Source organism: Nyctereutes procyonoides, unplaced genomic scaffold (assembly GCF_905146905.1).
Source record: "Nyctereutes procyonoides isolate TBG_1078 unplaced genomic scaffold, NYPRO_anot_genome, whole genome shotgun sequence".
Classification (NCBI taxonomy): domain Eukaryota; kingdom Metazoa; phylum Chordata; class Mammalia; order Carnivora; family Canidae; genus Nyctereutes; species Nyctereutes procyonoides.
In genome coordinates, this window is record NW_026575131.1 from 49519547 (window position 1) to 49540793 (window position 21247).

The 21247-nt window shown below is 56.1% G+C and overlaps 5 protein-coding genes across 9 annotated transcripts; 3 read left to right on the top strand and 2 right to left on the bottom strand.

Moving 5' to 3' along the window:
* The first annotated feature begins 44 nt into the window (after positions 1–44).
* Positions 45–6390, top strand: FBXW9 (F-box and WD repeat domain containing 9). Of its 2 annotated transcripts, XM_055342823.1 has the most exons (10): positions 45–1673; positions 2794–2933; positions 3009–3137; positions 4077–4189; positions 4275–4366; positions 5230–5378; positions 5461–5574; positions 5697–5786; positions 5877–5942; positions 6016–6390. In XM_055342823.1, exons 1-10 carry the CDS (start codon positions 1265–1267, stop codon positions 6088–6090), a joined length of 1377 nt encoding a protein of 458 aa, XP_055198798.1. In that variant the 5' UTR covers positions 45–1264; the 3' UTR covers positions 6091–6390. The 2 variants fall into 2 exon arrangements, with proteins under 2 accessions (XP_055198798.1, XP_055198797.1); XM_055342822.1 differs by having other exon boundaries at positions 5877–6390.
* A 591-nt stretch (positions 6391–6981) lies between these two features.
* Positions 6982–11195, bottom strand: GNG14 (G protein subunit gamma 14). Of its 2 annotated transcripts, none has more exons than XM_055342830.1 (3): positions 10961–11195; positions 7247–7339; positions 6982–7164 (listed from the first exon to the last, which is right to left on the bottom strand). In XM_055342830.1, the coding sequence occupies exons 2-3, from the start codon at positions 7337–7339 to the stop codon at positions 7039–7041; spliced, it is 219 nt and encodes a 72-aa protein (XP_055198805.1). In that variant the 5' UTR covers positions 10961–11195; the 3' UTR covers positions 6982–7038. The 2 variants fall into 2 exon arrangements, with proteins under 2 accessions (XP_055198805.1, XP_055198806.1); XM_055342831.1 differs by having other exon boundaries at positions 10886–11195.
* Positions 11196–11379: 184 nt separating this feature from the next.
* Positions 11380–15114, top strand: DHPS (deoxyhypusine synthase). 3 transcript variants are annotated; one of them, XM_055342824.1, is made up of 9 exons: positions 11380–11726; positions 12336–12500; positions 12737–12858; positions 12942–13038; positions 13114–13200; positions 13648–13753; positions 13833–13936; positions 14694–14819; positions 14902–15114. In XM_055342824.1, the coding sequence occupies exons 1-9, from the start codon at positions 11520–11522 to the stop codon at positions 14995–14997; spliced, it is 1110 nt and encodes a 369-aa protein (XP_055198799.1). In that variant the 5' UTR covers positions 11380–11519; the 3' UTR covers positions 14998–15114. The 3 variants fall into 3 exon arrangements, with proteins under 3 accessions (XP_055198799.1, XP_055198802.1, XP_055198800.1); XM_055342827.1 differs by lacking the exon at positions 11380–11726 and adding an exon at positions 11852–11979; XM_055342825.1 differs by lacking the exon at positions 11380–11726 and adding an exon at positions 11879–11979 and having other exon boundaries at positions 12340–12500.
* On the bottom strand, positions 15019–19217 carry WDR83 (WD repeat domain 83). Its single transcript, XM_055342828.1, has 9 exons — positions 19096–19217; positions 18898–19018; positions 18693–18798; positions 17893–17941; positions 17692–17818; positions 16722–16789; positions 16518–16626; positions 16327–16441; positions 15019–15304 (listed from the first exon to the last, which is right to left on the bottom strand). Exons 1-9 carry the CDS (start codon positions 19196–19198, stop codon positions 15155–15157), a joined length of 948 nt encoding a protein of 315 aa, XP_055198803.1. The 5' UTR covers positions 19199–19217; the 3' UTR covers positions 15019–15154.
* Positions 19218–19514: 297 nt separating this feature from the next.
* WDR83OS (WD repeat domain 83 opposite strand) lies at positions 19515–20955 on the top strand. The gene is made up of 4 exons (XM_055342829.1): positions 19515–19632; positions 19748–19853; positions 20383–20480; positions 20570–20955. Exons 1-4 carry the CDS (start codon positions 19583–19585, stop codon positions 20634–20636), a joined length of 321 nt encoding a protein of 106 aa, XP_055198804.1. The 5' UTR covers positions 19515–19582; the 3' UTR covers positions 20637–20955.
* Positions 20956–21247: the final 292 nt, after the last annotated feature.

The following is a 21247-nucleotide window of genomic DNA, read 5'->3' on the forward strand; positions in this document are numbered from 1 at the left end:
TTGGGGGGAGGGGGCTGGGACGCCTTAGAAATGGGGGTGCACAGGACTCAATTCTGGGAGCAGGGAAGTAAGCATTAACCAGGCACATTTCTTGGGACCCCAAGCCTCATTTTTCTTCCCAGTAAAATGGGAAGGTTAATGTGAATGACAAAAGATTAAATGTGATAATATACACGTGTCCGGTGTCCCCCTGAACCTAATTACAGCTCCTTGAACATCAAGGTCAATTTAAAAGGGAGCCATTAGTGTTACAGCCCAGGCTCAAGATCCCATCTGCCTTAGACTAAACTAAGGGGCAAAGCCTTGCAGCACTCTCATCTTTGACTAACCTAAAAACTCTGGGTCCCTGGGCAGGTTAGACATTTTCGAGAAAGCTCAGCTGAGCACTGGCCTGTGGGAGGTGCAATAAGGAAGGGTGAAGCAAATGAGAAATTGCTAAGTTCTTGGGGACACACAGCCTCAGAATAAAACCTTGTTGCGACCTCAACATGGCTGAAGGTCACCTGCCTCGACTTGGGAAGACAAAAAGCTGACACGTGTACCCAGCTTCCCTTCAACAAACGAGTGCATTTTAGAGAACAGGAGATAATGAGCGAAACAGCGATACGTCCCACAGAGAAAAAGCCGGCGCGGAGGGGAGAGCGAACGCTGGGACAACGGTCGGCTTTACAGGAGGGTACTGTGAGGTCTCGGCGGAGGGACCCGAGCAAGGAGCCACGAGGATGTCCGGGGCGAGGCCGCACAGCCAGCGCTCGGGCGTTTATATGGATCGGTTAACACGGCCTGGCTCAAAAAGAGGCTTCAGGAAATAAGGGATAAATGCGATTTTAGGTAAGAGCACTTGAGGCCTCTGCGCTCCAGCTGCACGTTTCCGGCTCCGGAAGCAGAGGAGCTGGAATCCGCGTAGGGCCCGGGCGGCGAGCTCGGGGGCGGCATCTCTAAGCTCAGCGGCGCCGAGAGTGCCTTGGCCAGCGGCGCGCCGCAGCCAGCCGTCCTCCGCATCGGCCCCGGCACGGACTCCTGCTTTAACAGGCGCTGGAAGCAGGAATCTGCGTTTTCCAGCCCAGGGCCGCCGTAGCTGCACCGCGGGAAGCCTCAACACTGCGGGATTCCAGGGTCCGGCCGGTTTCCCCGCGTGCCGCTCGCTTCCGGCCGGCGCCACCGCGTCATCACGCGGCGCCGGAAGTGCCTTCGCGCTGCCTTGGAGACGGGACGCGGGGCCCTCGGCTGACGCTGCCCGGCCGGCCGCGCCCACCCGGTCGCCATGGAGCTGCCCCCTGGGCCACGAGACGATCCCCGCGCCTGGGACGATGACTCGGAGCCGGAGCCGGACCCCGACCCCGACGCGCAGGCCGAGGCTTACGTGGCCCGCGTGCTTAGTCCGCCGAAAGCGGGGCAGGCGCCCCTGCGCGCCCCTTTGCTGTCCGCGCCAGTCGCGTCCCCTGGCGCCCTGGAGCCGCGGGCGGCGTCCAAGGGTCCGCCCGTGGGGGTCCCGGGACTGCTCAGCCTTCCTCCGGAGCTGCTGCTCGAGATCTGCGCCTACCTAGACGCGCGCCTGGTGCTTCACGTCCTCCCGCGCGTGTGCCACGCGCTGCGCGACCTCGTGCGTGACCATGTCACCTGGAGGCTACGCGCGCAGCGCCGCGTACGCGCGCCCTACCCAGTTGTGGAAGGTGCGCGCGCCTGGGGGCCGGGGTCGGCTGCCCAGGTTAGGCTGGGGTGCTGTGAGCACAGCCTGGAGCAGGCTTCCTGGTTGTCCTGGCTTGGGTGGACGCTGAGGTAGTCATCGATGGCGACAAAGCCCCTGACCTCTGGGTGCACCATGAGCCAGACGCTTGGGGTCCTGGGTCTGTGGAAATCCACCCTGGAGGGCTGGGGTCCCTGAACTCAGGATCCAGTGATGCTCAGGATTGGGGTCTGGTGGTACCAGGGCCCTCACTGCTGGCTGGGGGTTGACACAGGGACTTGAAGTCTCAGCTGTTGGACTCTCTTGGGGCTCAGAATAAGGCCAAGAATCCTCTGGGTATAGATGCTGAACTAGAACCTGGTGATGCCAAAGCTCCTCATCCTTACAGTCTTGACCTAGGTAGGGGTGAAGCATGGGCCAAAGGCTCGAGCCTCCAACCTTTGATCCAAACCTGCAATTTAGAGGTTTGGATCCCTGGCACCAGCAATCACACCCTAGCCCAGGGTGTAGCCTAGTCTAGAAGCTGGTGGTAATTTCTCCTCTCCCTGAGGTCAGATCCCTGGGGAATAAGACAGCTTGGTGACCTTGAATTGATGGGGCTGTCCTGAACAGCATGACAAACAGTTGCTTGAGCCCCATTATACCACTGAATCTCTGCACCTAGGGCTTGAGTTCTACATCTTGACAAGGCTCCCAGGTTTACAGATACTAATTTGAGAACACTTCCCTGGGTTTGGTTAAGATTACGGAGGCAAAACGTCCTAGTTCTGATGTCTAGCCTGAGGGTTGAGGCTGGACCTTAACACCCTGAGGCTATTATCCTCCACATTTGCGTTGGGGTTTGAGGCCTGCAAAGGTGATCCCGAGGCTCCAGTTACCCAACCTTTGGAAACTGGGGTGAGTAGTCCTAGACCTCCTTGAAAGTGGGTGGCTGGTGGTCCCAAAGCTAGATCCTGGGCCTTCTTGGGTGGGGTGAGGGATCCAGGTGAGGTTTTCTCCAAGTCTGGGGAAGGCTGGGCTTCCTGGAAGCCAAGGGTGGGCTTGGACAGCTGGCGTCGATGTCAGGATTCCTGCCCACTGGGGACCCCACTCCTGATGCCCCACAGAGGAGGACTTTGACTGGCCAACAGCCTGCATTGAGTTGGAGCAACACCTGTCGCGCTGGGCAGAGGATGGGCGCTGGACTGAGTACTTCTGCTTGGCTGATGGGCACTTTGCTTCCATTGACTCGGTCCTGCTGCTCCAGGTGAGGTGGGGGATCGGCAGGGGGAGCAGGCAGGGGGGGCCTGGGTGACTCTGACAATACTACCTCTCTTCTCAGGGTGGTGCGCTTTGTTTGTCGGGCTCCCGGGATCGCAATGTCAACCTGTGGGACATGCGGCAGTTGGGGGTAGAGCCCAGCCAGGTTCTAGTCAAGGCCCTGGGAACTGAGAAGAACAGCACCCACAAGGTGAGGGCTTAGGGGGCCAGGTGAGGGCAGGAGGGGGTGAGGCCTGGGGAGGATGCCATGATTAAGGGCATGGGTTTTGGCATCAGATGTAATGGCATTAAACCCTGCTCTGCCATTGTTAGTGTGGCATCGGGTGAGATGTAGGACTTTTGTGGGCCCCTATTTCTCTGTCTAGGGGTCAGTTAGGAGGAGGACGAATGAGATGAATATGCCCTGAGAGCTTCCCTTAGGCTGGAGTACACAGTAGGCACGCTGCAGATGTCAGGTGTACCTTGAGAGGCACAGGGCAGGGCAATGGTGAGGCTGCCTGCCGTGGGGATCACAAAGCTCTGAGCATAGCTGTCATCTCATGAGAAGTGGCCATGGAGGAACACCACCACCACCGCCAATCATTGAGGTGGTCTAGGTCGGTGGCCAAGAGCTTGGTCTCAGAGCTAGGCCACTGGGTTCAGATCCCCACTCTGCTACTCCCTGGCTGTGTGACCTTGGGCAAGGGACTCAACCTCTCTGTGCTCCACTGTCCTCATTACAGTACTCTCTCCACAGAGTCTGGGGAGGAATAAGTTAGTCATCAGCCAGTGCTTTGTGCCTATTAGCTCCTGAGGCAGGGGCTGTTTTTTGTGCCCATTTTCCCAATGAACCTGAGGAAGGGCACTTCCCTTGCCCAGGTCATGGAGGGGAGGACCCATCCGTAATCACACTGTTAGGTGGACTCAGACCACCACTGGTGCTGAGCCTCGCAGGGACCTGACATAGGAATATTATTCTGTGTGGATGTGCACGTCCTGCACTCTGAAGTCAGACAGACCCATAGACCTAAGTCCTAACCTCTACTTGGAGCTGACTTGCTCTGGGTTCTTGGGTCAGTTGTCTCCCTCCTCTGACCCTCAATTTTGTTACCTCTGAAATGAGGGATGATGACATGGGTCCGGTCTGCAGGGCTGGGTGTGGTCGCTGGCAGCGCTGGACCACCGCGTGTGCTCTGGTTCCTGGGACAGCACGGTGAAGCTCTGGGACATGGCAGCAGATGGGCAGCAGTTCGGCGAGATAAAGTGTGTGGGGTCCTGGGCAGGGAGGCAGGGCAGGGCTGGGTCCTGCCTACTAACAGCCTGAGCTTTGTGCTCCTTGTGTTCCCAGGGGCAAGGCAGCTGTGCTGTGCTTGTCCTACCGGCCTGACATCCTGGTGACTGGCACCTATGACAAGAAGGTGACCGTCTACGACCCCAGAGGTGGGCTGGGGGCCCTGGAGCCTAGGTGGGGAGAGGAGGGCTGCCTGGGGTCTCCAGGGTCATGCCGGGGAAGGGGACACTTGGACCTCATTCCTGCCTGGCTGGGGTGACAGTCATAATAGTTCCTGACCACTCCAAGTGGCCTGTGCTGGGGCAACAAAAACAGCTGGTGGGGAATGGGTGTTGAGGCAGAGGCAGCCCCCTCCACCTGGGTGTTGCAAGGGATGGGAGGGCTCCCAGAGGAGGGACCTCTGAGTCTCAATACTGTGGGAGGTGGAGCAGCCCCTAAGAACCTTGATTCTCCACTTCCTGTCAAGCTTGAACCTCAGTTTCCCCATCTGTAAAATCTGGATAATAACTCTGGTCCCGTAGGGTTAATAGGAGATGACAGAAAGAACCTCAGTGGATTAAACGTTAGCTTACATAAGAAGCCTAGGATAAACAGTGCCCAGCATACATGCCTTTCCTGTTACTTCTTTATCCATTTGTACTGTAATTGAAGGGCTGGGGGTCTTCACCCAGGTGGAGCCAGAGTGGGTGGGGGTCATGGTGGAGGCTTGTCTCAGACCCGCCTGCAGGCGGAAGCATTTTATGCTGGGACCTGCTGAGGCCTGCACTGTACTGAGAGCAGATGGGGTTGGGATGGCAGGCGGGAGAGGGTGCTGAGGGCTGGGGGTCCTGGGCGGCCCACCCCCTGCAGGGACAGGAGAGGAGAGAGACAGGATCACATGCGGGAAGGGACGTGGGCGGGCAGAGCAGACCAAGGGTCGTGCCAGGTGGGATAGGGGCCCGGGGGCCCAGTGGAGGCCGGGCGGCCTCTGAGGGGCTCTGATGTCTCCCTCCTCCCCGCCTCACTCGCGAAGTCGGCCCGGCCCTGCTGAAGAGCAGGCGGCTGCACTCAAGTGCGGTGCTGGCGCTGCTGGCGGACGACCGGCACATCATCTCGGGCAGCGAGGACCACACGCTCGTGGTGTTTGACCGCCGAGCCAACAGTGTCCTGCAGCGACTGCAGGTGGGCCCTCCCCTGGGGCCCAGAGGGACCAGGCTGGGGCTGGGCCTGGCCTCAGCTGCTCTGTCCCGCATCCCTCCCACAGCTGGACTCCTACCTGCTCTGCATGTCCTACCGGGAGCCCCAGCTCTGGGCTGGTGACAACCAGGGCCTGCTGCACGTCTTCGCCAACCACAGTGGCCGCTTCCAGCTTGTCCGGGTCTGCCAGGGTTCCTGCCCGTGCCCGACCATCCCCGGGCCTCCTCCCTACCTCGTGACCCCTGGGTGGGCTGACCGTGGGAAAGCCCTTACCTGAGTGTCACCTGTCCCTCCTTTCTGCAGTCTTTTGACGTGGGCCACAGGTCTCAGATCACAGGGATCAAACACTCACTGGGGGCCTTGTACACCACGTCCACTGACAAGACCATCCGGGTGAGGCCCCTAAGACAGGCGCCTCCCTACCCTACCCTACCCCTGGCAGCTGAGGTACACTCGTGACCTTTGCCTGTTGGCCCTTGCCAGGTGCACGTGCCCACGGATCCACCAAGGACCATCTGCATGCGAAGCCACAACAATGTGCTGAATGGGGTAAGACCCTGCCCTATGCCCCCCGCCTGGCTGCCCAGAACGCCCCTGACTACCTATGTCCCTGCCCTCCCAGATCTGCGCTGAGGGCAACCTGGTGGTGGCTGCCTCCGGGGGCCTATCGCTGGAGGTCTGGAGGCTGCAGGCCTGAGCTGCCAGACGTGGAGGTGGCGGTGGATCTGCCGGCCCACAGGCTGGGCCGCGGCCTCTGTTCTCGGGGGACCTTCCCCTGTGCTGGTGCTGTCTCTGCCTTCTCCCAAAGCCCTGAGGCACATGGGGTCCGGGCCATGGTGAGGCAGGGTCCTTGGACTGTGCCCCACGCCAGGGAAGGTGAGGTTGTTCAGGCCCACCCAGGGTACGGCTCCCTCCCCTGGGCCCTGTTTTTGTTAAGGTTTGGATACCTGCTTTCCCTTGAGAGCGAAGGAGAAATAAACCTGATGTACTGCTGTCACCTGAGGACTCCGCCTGTGCTTGCTTGGGACTGGGATGTGCGGGGCGTGTGTCCATGGGACAGTCATAAAAACCTTGGTGGAAAAAAAAAAAACCTCGGTGGCAGCTGCTGTTTCATCCAGGTGTAATGTACCTGTTCGAGGGCCTTTCTGCTATCATGGTCACGTGTGTGTCTCACTGGGGAGGGGATGTGGCTGTGTGTTACAGTAACCCTGTGTGCTGGTAGATGGGGGTGTGTGTGAGGAAGCAGGAGACTCTTGAGGATGTGTGCACATTTGTACAATGGCACCTGCATGTGACATGGAGGGGTGTGTGATGTGTGGCGGAACTCTACCCTAGAGTAGACTGGGACTCTGACCCTAGCTGTGTTTGTGCAGTGGGCCAGGGGATCTACTAACCTACCCCATTGGTGTGGGAGGAAGAGGGGTGGGGAAGGTGCATGCTCTTCCCTCCGGGGGGGCCAGGATGTGTGTGCTGCTGGGGCCACAACCCTAAGGTAGGCGGGGAAGGGAGGCTGTGCCAGGCATGCAGGTGGCCCCCGTGGGTCTGCAGGCCCCCTCTGCCCCCACTGAAGCCTGCCTAAGCCACGTCCTGAGGATCATTCACTTCATTTTTATTGAGGCCGTCTGGGTAGTCAGGGCCATGAAGGTCACAGGATGGTGCAGGGCTTCTTCTCCTTGAAGGGGTTGGTGGCAGCTGGGATGCCCACAAGGAAGGGGTCACTCTTGGCCTGCTCCGTGCAGAACTGCAGCAGGTCGGCAGCCGCCTTGGACACCTGCAGGCCAGCCTGGTCAGTCGGGCCTGGGCTGTCCACCTGCCCCCTCACCCGGACCTGCCCATGCCACCCTGGCCCTCACCTTCACGCGGTCAATGCCTGCCTCCATCCGCAGCTGCTCCACAGCCCGGCGGGCCTGCCCGATGTCGCTGCCAATGGCCACCTTGCTGGACATCTGTGGGGAGAGTGAGCAGGGTCAGAGGCATGAGGTTCAATTCCAGACCCTGAGCCATACAGCTAACTGAGAGTCCCTTAACTGCCTCCTGTGTCCCCCAGGGACTGTGGGAAAGGGGTGGTGGTTCCCCAACCCATCAGGACCACATACTTCAGCTAAGGACTCCGGCTGATTCCTGACTGCTCAGTCCTTCAGCAGCCCGGCTCTGGCTCCCTCCCCTGCCAGCCTGGCCTCTCCTGCTCCCTCCTCCCCTCCCCCCGCAGAGACTTTGAAGCCAGGACACTCATGGAGTGAAATGTCACCAGCAGCAGCAGCTGCCTCAGCTGAGGGGGTCCCTGCCCCAGGGGGCCCAGTGGCTGCCCTGGTGTCACATGTCACCTTGGCTGGGGGAGTGGAGGGGGCCCCAGCCTCTTACTGCCCTGGTTAAACCTCAACTAATGGGCCCCAATAAGCCTTTTGGCAGCCTCTGCGCCCCCCCACCCCCGCCAATACAGAGTATACCCTGGCTCAGGTGCAGCCCTGCCTCTCCACTCCATCTACACTTATCCACAGATAACTCTGTCCACTTGCTTATGCTGATGGTTTCCTCTGTCCCCATCCCAGTACCTTCCCCGATTTCAGATCCACCCAAAGAACTTCCTGCCTGCTCAGTCTGTCATCCTGGTGTCTCAGGTGTTTGCTGGTAGCTCAGCTGAACTCAGGACTATCTACCCCTTCCAGCCCCGCCCCCAAATTCATCACCATCCACTCAAATGCCCTGAGGCCCAAATCTTGAACTCCTTCAATCCTCCCTTTCTGGGGTCCCAACGTCTGATTCTTTCTCAGGACCCATCAGATCGACTTCAAATTAGGTTCTCAGTCTGGTCACTTCATGTCTGTTGGCATGTCCTAGGTCCTGCTCCCACCTCTGTGGCCGGGACCAGTGCAGTCGCCTCTGCCCTCGTCTCCCCTGCTCTGCCCTTCCCAACTGTCTCCATTCTCAAGGCAGCCAGTGGGGTCTGGTAAAAAAGAAATCACTTTACAACATGGATAAACCTTGAGGTCATATATTAAGTACAACAAGCCAGCCACAAAATGACCAATAACCTACGATCCTATGTGCAGTCCCTAGAGGAGTCAAATTGAGAGACAGAAAGTAGATGGTGGGGTGGTCAGCACTAGGAGAGGGAGGGGAGGGAGATTTAGTGTTTAATGGGGACAGTTTCAGTTTGGGATGATGAAAACACTTCAGAGATGGATGGTGGTAACGTTTGTACAACAACATGAGTGTGCTTAATGCCATAGAACTGTACACTTTAAAATAATGATGGGGCAGCCTGGGTGGCTCAGTGGTTTAGTGCCACCTTCGGCCCAGGGCCTGATCCTGGAGGCCTGGGATCAAGTCCCACGTCAGGGTCCCTGCATGGAGCCTGCTTCTCTCTCTCCTCTCCTCTCCCTCCCTGTGTGTGTGTCTCTCTCTCTCTCTCATGAATAAATAAATAAAATCTTTAAAACAATAAAATGGTTATAAGTTTTATGTTTTATATAAATATAAATACACATACACATACATATTGTGTATATATGTGTATGTAAATAAAATTAATTTTAAATATTTTTTATTTTAAAAAAATAAAAAATGACAAGTTTTAAAAATTGGAAAAAAAATCGGAGTGTCTCAGTCCTTTTTAAGACTCTCCAATGGTTTCCCAGCCTCTTAGAATAAGCCATTTTCCTTACTACAGCCGAGGGCACTCTGCTCTAGGACCTTCTATCTGCTCTGAATTCACTTTTTTGTTTTTACAGGTTTTATTTTTAAGTCACCTCTACACCCAATGTGGGGCTTGAAGTCACAACCTCGAGATCAAGAATCACATGCTTCACTGACTGGGCCAGCCAGGCACCCCCGAATTCATTGATCAACCTCTTTCCTTCCTTCATTCCTCATGGATCACCCTCATGCCCTCGTGTGGGCTCATTCATTTGTTCAGCATATGTGCTGAGATCACAGTATGTGCTTGCCACTGCATAGAGTAAGAGAAACAGCAGTGAAACCAGACAATCCTGCCCACAAGGAGCTGCCCTTCTAATCAGGGAGGGACACGCAAAAGCAAACGAAATGTATCAAGTGCTTTGAAAGACAATGACAAGGGATGCCTGCGTGGCTCAGCGGTTTAGAGCCTGCCTTTGGCCCAGGGCATGATCCTGGAGACCCGGGATCCAGTCCCACATCAGACTCCCTGCATAGAGTCTGCTTCTCCCTCTGCCTGTGTCTCTGTCTCTCTCTCTCTCTCTGTGTCTCATGAATAAATAAATAAAATCTTAAAAAAAAAAGACAATGACAAGCAAGGTAAGGATGGAAACAGGTGGTTGGAGCAGGCCTCTTGGATGAGGTAGTATTTAGACAGAGGCTCAGAGGACAAGGAGCTGGAGAAGAGGGTTTCCAGGCAGAGGGAGTGGCAGGTGCATCATCCCTTGGTCAGGAGATGAGCTTGGCGGGTTCTAGGACAGCGAGGAGGCCAGTGTGGCTGGAGAGGAGGAAGTGAGGGCCAGTGGAGAGGGATGAGGGAATGGAGGGAATTGAGCAGGCATCTTCACAGGCCAGGGAGAAGACCTTAGGTTTTACTCCTAGGGAGAAGCCACCATAAGAGAGTTTTAAAAGGAATGATGTATCTGGCTTCTGTTTAATGAGCTCTCTGGCCACAGCTGGGGGATGGATTGGAGGGAAGGTAGCCCAGCGTGGAGGCTGAGAGAATGGAGAGAAGCATCTGGATACAAATACCCAAACAGAATGTTGTACATCTAAAACTAATAGAATATGTTAATTTTATCTCAATAATAATAATAAAAAGACACCTGGAATTGGGACCTATTTTGTGGGCAGAACTTGTCGGAGGTGCTGAGGGATGGGTGAGAACAAAGGGGAGACGTCAAGCTCAGTTCTCCAGTGTTGGGCCTACTAGGTCCATGGAGGGCTTATTTGTTGAGGGCTTTTTGATGAGATGTGGAAGACTTCAGGGAGATCAGCGTTAAGTGGAGTGGGAGCTGAGATGGTGAGTTTGAGATCCAAGTGGGGACTGTCAAAAGTCAGGGAGGATGTTCTCTTCCTCCAGTTAAGTGGGCTAATCTCTGACCTCAGGACTTTTGCACTGGCAGTTCTCTTTCCCATTGGGGGATGGTGGGGGAAAGGCCTCCCCAAATCTGCACATATGGGGCCTTTCTTGGCTTTCTGGCCTTGGCTCAAATGTCACCTCCTTGGTGTCCTTCCCTAACCACCTGTCCCTGCAAATAAGGCCATCAACCCCTTCAACCACCCCTACCTCAAAAACACATCATGTTTGAATCCTCAATAGCACTAATCACTATTGTGGTTAGCTTTACTAGCTCCCCAATCAAACTGTGGACTCCAGGAGGGCGGGGTCTGCATCTTGTTCACTGATAAATCTGAGTCGCCAAACACAGAGCCCAACGTATGGTATAGACTCCATAAATTATAAAGTGCCTGGTTAAAAGATTCCCCCTGGACCAAACCCTATGCAGGGCTAGGAGGACCCGTGAGATACAGACCTCACCTTCGAGGGTCTCACAGTCTTGCTGGAGGGAAAGAGAGGTCAGTCCTGGATCCCAGAGGAGGTCCCTTACCCAGAGGACGGTCAGGGAAGGCTTCCCAGAAGTGACGGCTGCAACTACCAGGGGAAGACCAGAGGGTTACGCAGTATGTGGAGGCTCTGGTACGGACAGCGATCACTACACCATTTGATGAGAGACGCTCAGGGCCAGAAACTATCTGACATTTCCTGATGACTCGAATCCTGTCCTAGGGCGACATCTAAGAAGCCATCCTCCTTCCCCAAAGGGACAGAAACGAATGGGAAAGCGCCGCGCAACGCGGTGGGTCTCCAGCAGGCGGCAGTGAAAGCAGGACTCTTCATTCATCTCGGGCTGACAAGACGCGAAACAGGGAATAACGGCTCCTCGCGGCTTCCATATTACGGAAACGCATGCGCAAACATGGCCGCGCCCTGGATTCTGGGGCTCAGAGAGTCACGTGACTGAGCAACTTCCCGTCCCCTTCTGCAGGTTTTCCAGAGCCCTACTTCCTGCACTGTCATATAGAAGCGCGTGCCGGGGCTTAGTGCGTTTCGAGGCCGCTGGAGGCCTGGTCTGGGCGGCTGTGATCTGAGAGTGCGGCCGCAGGAGCATGGAGGGTCTTCCGGAAGGGAAGGCACCCGCGGCGGCGCTGGCCGCTGTGCTGAAGCATAGCTCGGCGCTGCCCTCCGAGAGCTCCCAAGTGCGAGGCTACGACTTCAGCCGCGGCGTGGACTACCGTGCGCTCCTGGAGGCCTTCGGCACCACTGGCTTCCAGGCCACCAACTTCGGGCGCGCAGTGCAGCAAGTCAACGCCATGGTGAAGCCTGGGGCGGAACTTCCTGGGTTGAGGGGGTGTGGCCTCCAGTAGCGGCAATGCGGCATTGGGGGGCGGGGCTCCCTTGAGAAGGAGGCGTGTCCTTTGTCGGGCGGCCCAATAGGTGGAGAGAGGCAGGGTCCATTCTGGGCAGCGGTTTCCGTGCTGGGGAGAGGACCTTGTGCCTCCCCATCTCCATAGCATCCTACCATCAGGATGAGGTTGGGACTGATGCTAGATAGGAGGCGGATCGTAGGTAAGGAGTGAAGTGTTCTGAACGGTGCGGTTGAGGAGGAGCCTCAGTCAGGGCGGGGTCTGGGCTCAGATTTGCTTTTTCCAAAGGGGAAAGTGACCAGGCCTGCAGAGGTAGTGCTCTCCAGTTCCTTGAAAGGGGGATAAAACCTGAGCGCGTGCCTTGAGATTTGGGCGGTGAATGGGGCCGAGCCTGTGCAGGGGGCATTCGTTCCTTGGCTTCAGGTATTCCAGGTAGAAGTGGTTCCTTATCCCTGAGTGGGCAGGCCCCGGGGCTGGAGTCTGATCTTGAAACCCACTTGGAGCCCTCGGGCTAGAGTTTGGGGCCAGAGGGTAACTTGACTCTGCCCTTACACCTAGATAGAGAAGAAACTAGAGCCGCTGTCGCAGGATGAAGACCAGCATGCAGACCTGACCCAGAGCCGCCGTCCACTTACTGGCTGCACCATTTTTCTGGGCTACACATCCAATCTCATCAGTTCAGGCATCCGTGAGACCATCCGTTACCTCGTGCAGCACAACATGGTGGGTACCTGGCGGGGTTGTGGACTTGGCCTCTCTAGGTCTTATGGGCAATAAAAATTATTGGCCACTTAAATGACATAGGGAGACAGGATTGTTTTAAGCGGAGGAACAGGATCTACTTTTGTTTTGCAGTAGAGATTTTCCCAAGGGTCACTGGATTAGTGTTGGGAATGAGGAGCCCTACCTGGCATGAGGGCAGGGCCCCTCTTCCTGGGCAACCTGATTTGTGGCTGCAGGTGGACGTCTTAGTAACCACAGCTGGCGGTGTGGAGGAAGATTTTATCAAGTGCCTGGCACCCACGTACCTGGGCGATTTCAGTCTCAGGGGGAAGGAGCTACGTGAGAACGGGATCAACAGGTTCGGGGCCCTGAGTGATGCTGGGCAAGGGAGCTGGGCTGAGGATCCTGGGGCCCGATGCCCACATGCCTCATGTTCCGCAGGATTGGAAACCTACTGGTGCCCAATGACAATTACTGTAAGTTTGAGGACTGGTTGATGCCCATCCTGGACCAAATGGTGCTGGAGCAGAACACGGAGGTGGGGCAGGAGCACCCTGGGGGTCGGTGTGGAACTGAGGAGGCCCTGCTGGCTGAAGTCAATGTCTCCTCCTAGGGTGTGAAGTGGACACCTTCCAAGATGATTGCCCGACTGGGCAAGGAGATCAACAACCCAGAATCAGTGTATTACTGGGCCCAGAAGGTGAGGGACTAGGTAGGGCAAGGGTACCAGGCCTTGGCACATGTTAGCTTGTTTCACCTTCATAGACACCTGGAGAACCATTTCATCATCTCCACTCTTAGGTGAGGAAGCCAACACAGATGTTTGTCTGAGGCTGCACAGCCACTGAGAGTGATCCTGTTATCACTGAGTGTGAGTGTCCCACACTCCTCAGAGGCTGAGGTCCAGCAGTGGGAGTAATGAGAGCTACCATTCTCCACTGATTTTGTCTGGTTTCATCACATATGCTTCATCTGTGATGGAGATGCTGTTGCAGTCTCCATTTTACAGTTGAAGAAGCTAAGGCCTAGAGAATTTAGTAAGCATTCTGCCTAGAGTCAGGCAGAGAGGAGGGGATGCCACTGGGATGGGGGCCAGTCTGCCTCTGCTGGGCTCTGAGCTCGTTGCTCTCATCTTGCTGTTCCCTAGAACCACATCCCCGTGTTGAGCCCAGCGCTCACAGATGGCTCCTTGGGCGACATGATCTTCTTCCATTCCTACAAGAACCCAGGCCTGGTCCTGGACATTGTTGAGGGTGAGGTGCTAGGGCCACAGAGGAGCAGGGGAGGTGGGGTGGCTGTGTCCACTGCCTGACCACAATGCTCTTCTCCCAGACCTGCGACTCATCAACACACAGGCCATCTTTGCCAAGCGCACTGGGATGATCATCCTGGGCGGGGGTGTGGTGAAGCACCATATCGCCAATGCCAACCTCATGGTGAGTGGGAACAGAGTAGCCGGTTCCTAGTGAGGGTGGCACTCGGGCTTGCCATACAGACCTGTGCTAAGCCTACGCCATGTACCAGGGCAACAACTGTAGACTAGATAGGCCAGGATCCCTGTCCTCCTGGACTGATGTTCTAGTCAGGGAGATAAGTGGCAAACAAGTGATGTGCATGTCATGGGGCAGTTAGCTGCTGTGGGAAAAAAAATGAGGGATGACAAGAGAAAGAGAAAGGAGTGCTGTTCAGAAAAGGGAAGTTCTGGGAAAGACAGCCTGTAAACAGAAAACAGCCAGTGCAAAGGCTCTGAGGTGCCTGAATTAAATCAAGGGACAGTTAGCAGGCCAGTGAAGGGGACCGAGACAATTAGCAGCAGGAGCCTGGCCTCTAGGGCTGCCAGTTGGGTGCTTATAGGTGCACCCTGGCTTCTATAGGGGGAACAAATGGCAGGTCTTGGTAAGGAATGATGGGGCCAGGATAGTGAGTCTTCTTTGTATTTGGTGGCAGCCCCTGCAGATGTGGGAGAGTTGTTGCTACATGGTTGGTGCTTTTGGGGCGGCTTTGCCCATTGACCCTACCAACCCCCAGCCTCGCACTGCTCTTGCATTGGCGTGGGGCCCCCCTTCCTATGGAGTGAGGGGCCACTATGAGCTTTGTTCATGCAGGACACGTCCCCCAGCCTCTCTAGCTAGTGCTGTCCCCTTTCCTGTCTCCAGTGACTGGCTGACCAGCTCACCATGCCTCTCCCCACAGCGGAATGGGGCTGACTATGATGTCTACATCAACACGGCCCAGGAGTTTGATGGCTCGGACTCTGGTGCCAGGCCTGACGAAGCTGTCTCTTGGGGCAAGATCCGGGTGGATGCACAGCCGGTCAAGGTGAGGGCCAGTCAACTGGCCAGGGTGCGGTCTCCCAGAGTGTAACAACAGATCCTGTGGTTCACCCAGGACCCCTCTGCAGGTCTATGCCGATGCCACCCTGGTCTTTCCCCTGCTTGTGGCTGAAACCTTTGCCCAGAAAAGAGATGCCTTCATGCCTGAGAAGAATGAAGACTGAATGGCTACAGCTCCAGGAAGTCTCCCCTCCTCTATTTATTAGCTTGCACACCTGGTCCCTCCCTCACTCCTTGGTCAGCTGCGTGTCTAGAATAAATGGTCTCAGTCATCCTTCTGAGTCTGCGTCTGTGTCCTTGGTAACAACAGGTCCTCCACCTTCAGCCTGTGCCACCCTCAGCCTCATAAGCCTCCTCCCGCCAGCAATGGACGCTGCCCCCCATGGCAGTCAGCAGGCAGGGCTCCGTGGGGTGGTAGGCCAGTGACTGTACCACGCCGGGACCCACAGGAAGGGCCAGTGCCAAGGCACCCTGTGGAGTGAAGGGGTGGGGGGTGGTTATAGTGTGTCTCTCCCCTGACCTTTAGCCACCCACCTCTAATTGCTTCCCAGGCACTACAAACTTGATCTGCCCCCAAATGAACCCCGCAGTTGTTCCACCCTCCCTGGTGCTCAGGCCAATCATCTTGGGAGTCTTCCTCTTTTATACCTCCTACCCCTTTATCAGTAAGTGCCCCCTGGCCCTGCCTTTAGACCATATCCAGACTCCACATTCAAAGCCACTACTTGCTCCAATCCTGTGGTGTCTGTTCCCAGCTTCTCTCTACACCTGCTGCCATCCGGGCTCTACAGGCCACTGGGCTGCCTCCGTGCTCACCTCTTTCATCACCTTGCAGTCACCACTCAGCACATATGGTCTGTCCCACAAGCAGGCCCCAGATTTCTCTTCCCACTTCAAAATGTCCCTTCATGTGCCCTCTCCTCCAGGGTAGATTCTAGTCTAGTAGACTCTTGAGAAGCATGCAGGACTCTGGCATGTTCTTAGTTGCCAGAGAGAGCTGGCCCCTCAGGTCTCCAAGGCCACCCCCCCACCCCCCCAGATTCCTCCATCCTCTTAGGAGGATTACTTTCCCTGGCCAAGCCCTGGCCCTACCCCATTAGGCTAGAAGTATCTGTTCCCAGCCTGACATCCCCACCAGGCTGAGACACATTAGGACAGGGCTCACAGGACTTGGGAATAGAAACCACGGGGATGCTCAGAGGCAGCTTAGGTTTCTTGAACCGCCGCCCCATCTCAGCTGGGGTCCAATGTGGCTATTGGCCCTGTTCCACCAGGGTCAGTCCCAGCGTCTTTCTGTCTCCTGACCAAAGTGTACCACACCTCCAGGCCTTAGTACGCACTGTTCCCTCTGCCAGGCATGCCCTTCCTGTTTGTCCTCTCACTCACTCCTCCAAGCCTCTGGTGCTAATAGCATTCCCTTTTGCAGGTGTGGGAGTGGTGAAGGTAAAGACAGGGCAGGCACCCTGGTGAGGAGTTGGGATGAGGAGGCTCACCTCTACCAGGTCCCAGAAGTACACCTTTCCATCCTCGGAGCAGCTGACCACGTGTGTGTCACGCTCGCTCAGGCAGCAGTCCAGCTTGTATTCCTGGTTCTTGTGGCCCGTGTACCTGTGGGTAGGTGGAGTTAGGAGGGCTTGGATCTCAGCAGGGGTTGGAGAGGGACCCCACGACCCTGAGAACTCACTCGCCCAGCAGCTCCCCTGTGTCCTTGTCTAGAAGCCGCAACGTGGAGTCCAAGCTGGACACCAGGGTGCACTGCCCGTCCCGGCTAAAGCAGGTACAAGTGATAGGACCTGAGGGGTGGGGAGGAGTGCAGGTGGGTGAGGCTGGGGCCCCCTTTGTTGCCCCCCTCCCAGCCCTGTCTGCCCCACAACCCCGCCATACTCACTGCCCACATAGTCTGAGAAGAGCTGCCCCATCCTCAGGTCATAGCGCCTCACCCGGCTGTCCACGGAGCTGCAAGAGGATGGATCCACCTGAAGCATCAACTGGGGGCAGTAGGTCCATGGCTCCCCGTACTCTCCCTGACCCTGCCAGGACCCTTAGGGTGGGGAGGTGCTGGGCTTGCCCTTCAGGTGCACTCTTCACTGTCAGGCTCACACTCAAGACTTAGCCGTGGAAAATAAGCATTGGTAGTAATTCATGAGTGGAATTCCAGGGAACTAGCTTTGAGACTTATACCCAGGGCCAATCGGGACCTACTCCATCTGTTTCTGATATGTACTAAGTATCCTCTCTGTGCTAGTCCTTGGGACACAGCTGCAACAAAGCTAGGAACACTTTCTTCCATCAAAGAGCCTTGCTGACTGAGAGTCATCTACGAAGGTCACCCCAAGGAGGTGACCTCTAAACTGGGACTTGATAAGGAGACAAACATGTCTCGTCCAGGAGGAGATGTGTGGGAACAGATGAGGCAATAGACTGGGCAGCCCAAACTAGTGGGAATGGCATTCCTTTGCGTTGTGGCAGCAAAAGGGCAGCCTTTTTTGGAAATTTTAATTATTTGCCTCTTGCAACCAGAATATTAACCCTATGTGGGCAGAGATTTTTCCCTATTTTATCCACTGCTGTGTGTTCACTGACTAAAAAAGTGGTGTGCAAGAGATGCTCAAAAACACTTTCAGTAGAAAGGGAGTCCAGGTATAGGAAGAGCAATTGCAAAGGTCCTGAGATGAGAGCATGATTAGTATATTAAGAGAAACGAGACCTGGATTAAATAAAAGCTAAAAGATCGGCAGAGACCAGACTGTGCAGGGCCTTGTAAGCTAAGGTGAGAAGAGTTGCTTTTAATCTGAGTAGAGAGGCAGCAGTGATCTCCGGGGGCACCAGCAGAGGGGTGAGGTCCTGGCTCCACTCACCCTGCCAGGACCTCATGGTCTGACACTTTCACACTGGATATGCCATCCCTGGCTTCGTCCAGTGTCTGCACCGGCTCAGGCCTCCGAGATCGGCAGTCCCAGCATCGTATGCTGGAATCAATAGAGCCTGTGAGGACCAGCATGAGGTAGAAATCAGGTTTGGGCAGCAGGGGCAGTACCCTGCCCAGGCCCCAGACTCACCAGACAGGATGACCGTAGCCTCTTCATTAAACTGGACCGTGTTCACCTTCTGAGAAACAGGAATTGCCACTCAGAGGAAGCTGGACTTTGGAAAACTGAGATAAAGGCAGGGTTCCTGATGCAAGTTAAAGCAAGGGCTTGGGGGGTGGGTGGGTGGGGGCGTTGGATATAAAAATGCCAAAACTTAAAAAAAATAAAAATAAAAAATAAAGCAAGGGCAAAGGAGGGGTGCCTGGGTGGCTCAGTTGGTTAAGTGTCTGCCTTCGGCTCACTTTCTAGGGTCCTGGCTCAGGTTTCTGGGATCGAGTCCCCTGTTGGGCTCCCTGCTCAGTGGGGAGCCTGCTTCTCCCTTTACCTCTGTTGTTCCCCCTTGCTCATGTTCTCTCTCAAATAAAAAAAAAAAAAAAAGAGAGAGAGAGAGAGATAGGGGAGGTGAAAGGTTTTGGGGAAATTGCATGCTGGGCCACCGGGAAAGGATCCTCGCTCTGTAATAGGTGGGGGTGGAAGGAGTCTTTTTTTTTTTTTTTAATTTTTATTTATTTATGATAGTAGAGAGAGAGAGAGAGAGAGAGAGAGGCAGAGACAGAGGCAGAGGGAGAAGCAGGCTCCATGCACCGGGAGCCCGACGTGGGATTCGATCCCGGTCTCCAGGATCGCGCCCTGGGCCAAAGGCAGGCGCCAAACCGCTGCGCCACCCAGGGATCCCCAGGGTAGAAGGAGTCTTTGTCATCACCTACACGATAATGCGGGTCTTCTCTGCCATCAAGGCTCTAATGAGGGCTCTTCTTGTTTGTACTCACCCCCGCGTGGCCCCGGAACTTGCGAATGACCTGCCCCGATGCCACATCCCACAGCACCACGGCCTTGTCCCCGCCGCCGGAGCAGAGACTACTGTTGTCAAAGGAGCTAGAGGGCAGAGGAAGGAAGGTCAGTGCTGACCTCAGATCCCGACCTCTCCACCGGATCACGCGGCCTGGCCGCCCACCCACCGCCACAACGGCTCACCCGGCCGCGTCCAGCACCTCGTAGCCGTGGCCACTGTACGTCCTCAGCAGCGTCCCTCGCAACGGATTCCACAGCTTCAGGGTCTTGTCGCTGCCGCACGTCAGACAGTAATTGCCATCCACTGGGGAACAGCAGGAAGGGATCAGAGGGCTGCGGACCTCAGAAGGCAGGAGAACCCGGAATGAAGAGCGAGCTCACCATTAAATCTTACAGCTCGCACTGCCCCCTGCCCGCAGTCCAGGGTCTTCACCCGTTTTTGCGGCAGCTCCGGGCCCCGTGGTCTTGGCTCAGGGAAAGCCATCGTTTTCGGGACCCCTTCGTCGCCGCCTTACATTGGTTTGCCCCGGAGCTTCCGAACCCTCGGAACCCACGCTAGGATGTAACCTTATTGTCTTCCGTAGTCTACTTCCTATTTCTCACTTCCGGTTCAAAGGTTTGGCTTTTTCGGGATAATATTGGGAATACCGAAGTCTGATTCCAGCTCCCAGGTTTCTTTCCCCACTTCTTGTTTTCAAGGAACATTTTTGGTCTCTTCTAATTCTGTCCCCCGGCTTGGAGGAGTCCTGGGCCCCGCCGCCAGGAACGGAAGCTCGAAGACCGAGGGTGTCACTCCAAAAGCCACCCTCCGTTTCCGCGCCGGAAGCTGCAACTCCCGCAGCGGAAGAGGCACGACCTCCGACCTGCCATGTCCACTAACAACATGTCGGACCCGCGAAGGCCGAACAAAGTGCTCAGGTGAGGACCCCGACGTCATGGGAACAGGGCTCGGGCTGTGGGGCGAGGCCCAGGGAAGCGCTTGTCCATTTCGGGGGCGGGACTCGAGTGCCTCTGACCCTTGAGCCTGCCGCAGGTACAAGCCCCCGCCGAGCGAGTGTAACCCTGCCTTGGACGACCCGACGCCGGACTACATGAACCTGCTCGGCATGATCTTCAGCATGTGCGGCCTCATGCTCAAGGTGGGCGGCACCGGGTTTCCTCCGGCATCGCTTCGCCTGACAGCGAAGCCCGTGGGGGCAGCGGATTCGGAACCGAGCGGGGGCCGGCGCTAGGGGGCGGGGCTTGGGCCTGGCCGGGGGCGGGGCTTCGGTGCTGCTGGGCGGAGAAAGCCGGAGCGCGGGAGGGAAGGAAGGTAGGGGTGGGTACCCGAGAGGTCAGTTTGAAGGCGGGGCCAGGTTTTAAAGCAATTTGGAGGGGCCTCCTGGAGAAAGGATGGGGTTCTTAGCATCACAAGTTATGTCACAGGCCAGTCTTAGGCCTGAGGTTATGTGCTGGGGTCAGAGACGCAGGCCAAGAGAGTAGGACGAGAAACTGGGTACCTGGAGTAGGCTACGGGGAATAGAACTGAGGGATTCTTGGGAATGAGGTCCAGGCTGCATCCGGCGGAATCAGTGGGTTGGAACCTGTGCCTGGGGTTGGAACCCCTCTGGAGGCTCATTAGTGTGCCTGTCACTGACCAAATACCCCCATCCACCTTCCTTTCCCCAGCTGAAGTGGTGCGCGTGGGTGGCCGTCTACTGCTCCTTCATCAGCTTTGCCAACTCCCGGAGCTCTGAGGACACTAAACAAATGATGAGTAGCTTCATGTGAGTCTAGGCCTAGAGACGGAGGACTCCTAAGTAGTTGGAGAGGGGGACCCAAGCCTACCTGGACTGACACCTCTTTCCCTTTTCAGGCTGTCTATCTCTGCTGTGGTCATGTCATATCTGCAGAACCCACAGCCCATGACACCTCCCTGGTGATGTCAGCCTAGGACTTCTCTCTACACCTTCCCCCAGGCCTGGCCCCTGGCTGCTCAGCCTCTGCCCTCAGCTGCTGTCCTGGGCTCCCCTGAATGAGGTAGTCTCCGGGCTTGCAGCTGGATGGAGGGAACCTGACCCTTTCCCTGGGATTCTACTTCTGCTGGGCAGAGGGGAATACCTTAGGCCTACCCCTCCTGCCTGCCTTCCCCACCCTGCCTGCTGCTGGGGGAGATGCTGTCTATGTTTCTACGTGTATCTACTCGTCTTTTTTGTTGTTGTTTAAACCAGTTAATAATAAAATTTTGCATTCTGGCTGTTCTTTGCGACCTCTCTCTTCTGTGCATTTGTAGGTGCTCTTCCTGGTGGGGGAAGAGCTTCAGATCCTCCAACTCATTCAGGCCTATGGTGGGGCTCTAGCCTGGAGCCTTCTGGTCGTTCACTTGCTTATTTCACAAGCCTTGTGACTTAAGTCAGCTGCCAGAGACAGGACAGTGATCCTTGTCCTCTGGCAACTCAGCAGATGAGCTCTGCTAACCTGAGGAATGTGGGCTTTGATTTTCTTATCAGACTAATCGTGTAATATCTGAACTGGATGGACTAATAGGGGTTGG